Source organism: Tiliqua scincoides, chromosome 2 (assembly GCF_035046505.1).
Source record: "Tiliqua scincoides isolate rTilSci1 chromosome 2, rTilSci1.hap2, whole genome shotgun sequence".
Classification (NCBI taxonomy): domain Eukaryota; kingdom Metazoa; phylum Chordata; class Lepidosauria; order Squamata; family Scincidae; genus Tiliqua; species Tiliqua scincoides.
The window spans coordinates 167,304,933-167,312,241 of record NC_089822.1 but is presented as its reverse complement, the minus strand read 5'-3'; the positions used below and the strand labels follow the sequence as shown (position 1 = coordinate 167,312,241).

The 7,309-nt window shown below is 48.4% G+C and overlaps 1 protein-coding gene across 1 annotated transcript; it reads right to left on the bottom strand.

Annotated features, from left to right (window-relative positions):
* Positions 1 to 335: 335 nt before the first annotated feature.
* On the bottom strand, positions 336 to 6,722 carry PTGER1 (prostaglandin E receptor 1). Its single transcript, XM_066617767.1, has 3 exons — positions 6,645 to 6,722; positions 3,085 to 3,943; positions 336 to 2,290 (listed from the first exon to the last, which is right to left on the bottom strand). Exons 2-3 carry the CDS (start codon positions 3,910 to 3,912, stop codon positions 2,036 to 2,038), a joined length of 1,083 nt encoding a protein of 360 aa, XP_066473864.1. The 5' UTR covers positions 3,913 to 3,943; positions 6,645 to 6,722; the 3' UTR covers positions 336 to 2,035.
* Positions 6,723 to 7,309: the final 587 nt, after the last annotated feature.

The window sequence follows — 7,309 nt, the reverse complement described above, 5'->3', positions numbered from 1 at the left end:
GTGTCTGCGTATGCTGACTTTGAGAGGACTCAAATGCGTATACAAAGGAAATGGGCCCTGGGATAACACTAGGCGTTGCTTCAGATTCAGCCATCATATTTGAAGTGTTAGAAGAGATCTAGGTTTTGTCTTTAGGGGGCAGCCAGTTTTCATCCCTCCTAGATAATATTTAAAATTTCCTTTGTTATTTGACCTGCTTGCCACAATTCAGTCAGATTTCTAGGCTCCAGACGCACAGGCTTTGTCTGCCCAACACCCATCCAGCTGGCCAGACTTGTCTCAGAACAACAGGTAGGGCAGAGAAGCCACAAAATGAGGACTAAGCATACTGAAGGATATAAAGGGAACTCTCCCTACCAGATTAGTAGGGCTGGCAGAGACAATTGACGGCAGGAATGCTGGGATTTAGTCAGTGACATGAAGACAATAAATCGTAATGGACCAGAATGTTCCACAATAATGTTTTATTGTAGTAAAGCGTCCAGCGCTGATTAACAGCTCCCACAGGCCAGAGGATTAACGCGCAACAACTCGGCTCCCCCTGCCTCACTGGCCCTGCAGCCAATACTTTTCAGGGCTTTTTCTATGTAAAGAGTTGCCTCCTAGTTGGACAGTCTCCTTACAGTGAAGGTGTCAGAAGCCATTCAACATCATCCCACAATATGGAGTATAGCAGCACTCAAAGCATCCCACTAACAACCTCTCAGCTGGCCCACTTCTGCATAGTATAGCATGTTACAGGTCCTTGGTAGCCTCCTCAGCTAATGGAAATTCATACTAGTCCTGATATTTTTCCTCTTGTCAATCTACTTGATAACAAGTCATCTCCTTTCTTATGTGGAAAAATCATACAAATGAGCCGTCCTTTAAGTCCCCAGTTCTGGAAGGAGCTTCCTGTGCCAGTGCTTTAGGAGATCACATTTCCAGCCCTGTTGACCACCCAGCAAAGCCTTTCTAATGTAGCCTTTCCTCGAATCCCCAAGTAAGTATCACTTTGTCAGCCATGTGCTCTATTTTGGGTCTTTCCAACATAGTTTATACACAACCTACAAATTTCAGGTGTAGAAAGAGGCTGCATGGATACTACCACCTGGGGAAAGGCAGTAGTTTATACATTTGCGTAGCTCTGTAATGCAACAGCCTCTGGGTCATGATGGGGAGCCTTTATCATGGACTAAAAGTGACCAGAACTCTGCAGGATAGCAGATTAGATATCGCGTATTCTGTTTAATCAGGAAATTCTAGATGATGAAGTACCAGAATAGCTTTACCCAAAGGCAGATGCTACGCAAGGATGCTACTCAAGTGTCACTGTTGTTATGATCATAGAAGTTGCCTCCCTGTCTGGTAATTGATCCACAAGCAAGCCTTATGATCCTGAGAGGTACAGTTGAACCAGGAGTCATGGGTGGGATCCTACTCTGAACAGCCATGTTGGGACCGTGGCACCAATAATGATCATGATTTCTGTATGCAGTGCATGCCTTTGGCCAGGAAGGGTTACATGTTCTCAGAATGCACTGAATCATGGTTTTTCTCCCCATCAGTGACAACATTGTCAAAACATATGAAGCTGCCTTATACTGAGTCAGATCATTGGTCCATATAGTCCAGTATTGTCTCCTCTATTAGCAGCATTCCAGGTTCTGTGACTCAGAGGCCTTTCCCAGCCCTACTTTATCAGAAGTATCAGGAAATGAATCCAGAACCTCTTGTATGCAAAGGTTATGCTCCACTAGTGAGCTATGACTTCTTCCCTCAGAGTATCACTATTCTTTGACCCATCTCCAAAAAGGATCCAGTGCCTCTTATTCACAAGGAAGTCCCAAAGCCAGGCAGGGAGCTGCTCCACAATCTTGGAGCCCATCACTCACTTGTATCAGAGTCAGTTTAGCCTGCCATGTTGGCTCCTGTGCCACAGCACTACCAGCAAGGGCCTGGAATCCCAAATCTCAGCGATTGGCTCCAAGGCATGTGCTAAGTGCTTCTAAAGAGGTCTTCAGAGGAAAGTTGCCCCTGCTTGCTCCAGCCAGTACTAGAGGCGGCCAGCTGCAACACTGCGCTCAGAGCTTTGGAAGGAACTGGCCTCCCAGCGGTCAAAATGCATTCCTTTTAGATCAGGACGCCGTAAGAATAGAGCAAGGAGCTTGCGCAACACTGCACGTCGTAGCAGGATGTACACCCAGGGGTCCAGGATCTGGTTCCAGGAGGCCAAGCGCACACCAAGGAATAGCAGGTGCTTATAGTCAAGAGTCCTGTGAGAGTTGCTCACTGACAAGATGACAAAGACCTGGGAGAGGGAAAGGGGGGAAAATACAGCTGTGAGAGGACAGGACTTTAAGGTATGCTCAAATCTTCCTACTGACCACCTTCATCCAGTGACCCAAGACACTGGAAACAGTAGCAGGATCCCTTGCACATCCACCACTTCCTCCAGATTGAATCTGCAGGTGTCGTCACTATGCTATCCTCACCCAATCAGCTTACAATTGACTCTCAGGGTCCAATCCGGTCCAATTTTCTAGTACCAATGCAGCCATGCCAATAGGCCATGAGCTGCATCCTGTGGTGGGGGAGGCAGTGACGGAGGCCTCCTCAAAATAAGGGATCATTTGTTCCCTTACCTTAGGGCTGTATTGCATCTGTCAGTGCTAGAAAGTTGGATAGGATTTGGTCCTCAGCCTCCAAGAGCTCAATAAGACAAAGAAGTTTGGTCCATTCTTTGGATCTCAAGGGAGAAGAGAACGTACCAAATTTGCTTCACAGATATCCTGAGCGTCATGCATCAGTTTGAGCTGATGCTTTGGCCTCTCAGTGCTACAGATGCCAGAACATTTTTTTTGTTTTGAACCTTCCTGGAAAACACCTTCCCTGATCAGAGGGTCCCATTCCTCCACAAGGCATCGAGTTCCACATATCATGAGACTCAGTTAGCCACCCACTCTGTTGACCTCACAAATTCCCACAAGAACAGTGCCGCCTTGCTGTGCTGCACCACTGCTGTCATTCCCCTCCCTACTCATCTGATCCCTTGCAATGGTTCTGCTCTTTCAGTCCCCAACCTGCTATTCTTCTCCCACTCACCAGCAAGGGACTCCAGCAGATGCAGGAAACCACCATGATTCCCACCAGCTGCACCACCATCTCGATGTCATGGGCTTTGGCCCGCCGGTAGCCACATTTGCGCTGGCCACGGAGCCTGGCCCGTACCAGGATGAGTCCGCTGAATGTGTTACAGAGGAGAGCGATCAGCAGCGAGGCTAAGCCCAGCAAGGAGAAGAGCAGGGCAAAAGTCACCTCAGGCCAGGTTTCTGCCTCTCGTACATTGATGAAACACCAGGTGCCTTGGGCCTGGATTGCGTACTTCCCAAAGTAGCAGAGAGGCATCAAGGCAATGGCCAGGGCAGTTGCCCACAGTCCGAGCAAGGAGAGCTTTGTTCGACCTGGTGTTACCAGGGCAGCATGCAACAAAGGACGAGTGATACCCACACAGCGCTCCACTGCCATTATGCAGCCCAGAAAGAGTGGACACAATCCAAAAAATACCATAGAGGCGCCAAAGAATTGGCAGAAGGCCCCAGAGGGGTCCATGGCTGCCCAGCCCTTCCGTGTGGCATAGAGACGCAACACAAAGGAGCCTGGAATGACATGGCCGGCCAGATCAGTGATCACCAAACTGCTGGCAAAAAGCAGGAATGTGGCCTTGGAGCGGCGCCGGAAGCGGGTGTAGGACTGTACCAGGATAACCAGTGCCACAACATTGGAGATGGCACCCAAGGTCATAGAGAAAATGGGAGCGGCAGGAGAAGGAGCACTTGCTGGAGTCTTCACCAGCTCAGGATGACTGGAGGAGTTCACTGCAGTGGTGGCAGGAGGTGTCTGGGAGGTATTGAGAGGGTGGATAGCAAACATCCTGTCAGTGGCTCTCTCCAGGTTCAGGCATCTGCAAGGGGAAAAGAGGCATCAGACGCTGCACAGAGGTCCTTACATGAAGGTTCCCTAAGAACTGGAGGGGGCTGAGCCACCTCCCTACAAGATTCCTCTGCACTTGCCATACATTCTGCTTTGGAGGGGAAGGAAGAAGTGTGTGTGTGTGTGGCAAAGGAGCACTTCCTCCCCTGCAGATCAAGCTCTTGAGAGTTCCAATCTAGTAGACAGGAACTGCTGCATGTTTTCCCCTCCAGTCCCTAGAGAATCCCAAGTAAGCCAGTGCTCATGTATTCTACCTTATCCCTTCCCTTAACTATTGATACTGCTTCTCCAAACATCCTCTCCTTGCTTGCTCTGGAATTGGATGCATTTCCCTCTTCTCCTTCTACCTCTCTGTTTCATGCGCTTCTTGGCTGTCTTAAAATGACACGCAAGACTGCTGGTGTTTTTTTGTTTTTAATGTTGTCCAGATCCTAGTTTATTTTAGGTCGTTTAATTAAATGATTGAGCAAATGGTGGCTTGAACAAGTCAAGGATCCTTGAAAGGCCTCCACAACTGAAAGTCACGCTGTTGCATCCTTACTAGGACTGTAAGGAACTAGAAAGAAATTTTTCACAGTTCTGAAATAAAGTGCCTTGTACCCTTGATTGGCCCTTCCTCAAGCAGGCTGGAACCAGAGATTGTGTAAATGGAGAAATGTGTTGGGAGTCGGTCTCCCTACTGACTGGGGAGAACACAGGTAGAATACAGACTTATTTTAACTGTTGCATTTAATTTTCTTTTATTATAAAGATAAAAATGCCATTGTTCTTTGCATTCCCCCTCTCTTACTGAGAAATAGGAAAAGTGGTGACTTTGTATGTTTACCTTTATAATGTTCAGATTTCACACTGTAAACATGTTTAACCCATTTTTGCCCAGCCCACAGGCGTACACATTTGGTCCCTGTTGCATATATGATACATTGCGCAGAAATGGCTTAACCCAATTTTACAAATGCAAGAAAGGATAGGACAAGTTCGTTATTCTTGGGATTGTATATGGTGACAATCTATTAAAAAAACAACAAGCTGATGAGGATGTGGCTCCGTTCCTGGGAACTGGGTTCTACTCTGAAACTGATCATCGGACCAAGAACTTGCTAAAATCATAAATCCAAGGAGACAAGCCCCCAATATATACCTACCCTTGGTCAGCAAGTCTAAAAGAGTAGCCCACTCTTCTTATGGTGGATCTGCCAATGCACACTTCTCTTGTTTATTAGTTCAAGAAGGAAACTCCGTTAAGCCATCATAACCACTTTTTGCTAAATAGGCAGCTCTCTGTAGTAAGTGTGGGTCCTATAACTGAATTGCTCTGCTTTTGCTTTGTTTTTTAATGCGTACTATCTGGCTCAACTAGCCTGGGGCAAAATTCAAAACCAGATTATTGTCAAGGCACCTCTCCCGACCCACTTTAGCTCCACTCTGTGAATTCCTGTGAATGAGAAACAGACTTCAGGGATGCATTTTTAAGATCCCGCAAGGCTTTAGTTATCACTTAATATCCTTTAGCTCTGTTGTAGTCATAGCAGGAATGGCGAAAGGATGGTAAAAGGGTGCGGCTTTGTCATTTTTTCAATACAGTACATGTACATTTGAGGGATGGGAAATCTATACTAATGATTGATAATACAGAATCAAGGTGGGGGGGGTTTTAATGTGGATTAGTTAGTGAGTATAAGAATACAGTATATCTCACATGTGGAACAGGGTCAATATGTAGTACCAGGCTCCCAGTGCCCATTATCTAACATAAACATTCTCTTTCCAGGATGCACCAGAATTCAATAGACCATTTGGCTTGCTCTTTTCCATGCTGGGAAGGATCTATGACACCCTTCGTTTTTTGAGATGGGTCCTCCCCAGAGGTGGCTGCCTCCAAGCTCCTCAACACACCTGGTTAACCCTGAAATTTAGAATCCCTACTAGGAATCGCAGTAGTTCGTGGGGGTGAGAATCCCTGGTCCAAGCATGCAGTAGCACAGTGATTTTCAGCCTTTTTTGTCTCGTGGAACACTGACAAGGTACTAAGATGGACAAGGCACACCATCAGTTTTCTGACAATTGACAAGGCACACCATGCTGTTGGTGGGGGGCTCACATCCCCCAATGGCCCTTCTGATAAATGACCCTCCCCCAAGCTCCTGTGGCACACCAGTGTGGTTGAAAATGGCTGCATTAGCAGGATGGGGGAATTCAAACTGAAATCAAATTGACCTGTATTTAAATAATTGTGAGGCTGCAATCCTATGCCCACTTTCCTGAGAGTAAGTCCCACTGAAGACCATGGGGCTGACTTCTGAGTAGATAAGCATAGGATTGTGCTCGAAATCAAGCTGTATTAATAGGCGCTGAGTAGCTCCCCCCAAATTGGTTCTGCCCGTGTTGAAAAGACGGATCCTACTAACTCTAAGGACCCCCAGAAGATCATGCCCTGTGAGCTCCGAGTGCCCTCGACGGGCTCCCCAGGTGCAGCAGGCACAATACTATACCAAGGACCAGCATACCCGCTTCACACGTTGAGCCACACACGCGACACCGTGGATGCCCCTGGCTGCGGACGCACCCGAGCTGACCCAGGGCACAGAAAGGCTCACCTCCCAGCCCGGGCTCTGCCCCCAGCCCTCGCCCGCTTCCCCCTCGCCCAGCTGGTGGGGCTGCGGGCCACTCACCTTCTTCGGATCCCTCCCCGGCTCGTGCAGGGCGCGATGAAGAGCCCGCCGCGGCTGCGCTGCTCTCGCTCCAAAGTACGCTCCGCTCTGCTTTGCCTCACCCTTCCCGGCTCCGCTGAGAGTTATAGGACGGACACCGCCCGCTTCCGGCACCAGGGGGCGCCCCCAACCCCTCCTCTTTCTCTGCTCCTGCTGTGTTTGTTCCCCCGGACCCAGCAAGGACGCCCAGACTCACCTTCCACCAGCCAAGGTAGCCCCAGAAACCGGATCACCAGCTTACGAAGGACCCTCCTCGGTATCTCCTTCCTTTGGTTAGGTATCTACAACGACAAACAGCCCAATCCTATGCATACCTACTTAGAAGTAAGTACCATTGAGTTCAATGGGACTTACTCCCAGGAAAGTGCAGCCTAAGAGGCCAATCCTATGCCTGCCTACTCAGAAGTAAGTCCCATTATCGTCAGTAGGGCTTACTCCCAGGAAAGTGTGGGTAGGATTGTGGCCTAAGAGTGCTTAGCACCCACCGACCTCCTCTCTAGTGCATCCATTGAAAGGGGTCTGTCCCGGAAGAGGGGATCCACCCTTGAAAGTAGTCTTAGCTATGCCCACTGTAAGGATGACATAGTAGTTAAAAGGTATAAAGCACTGGTTCCCAAACTGTGGGT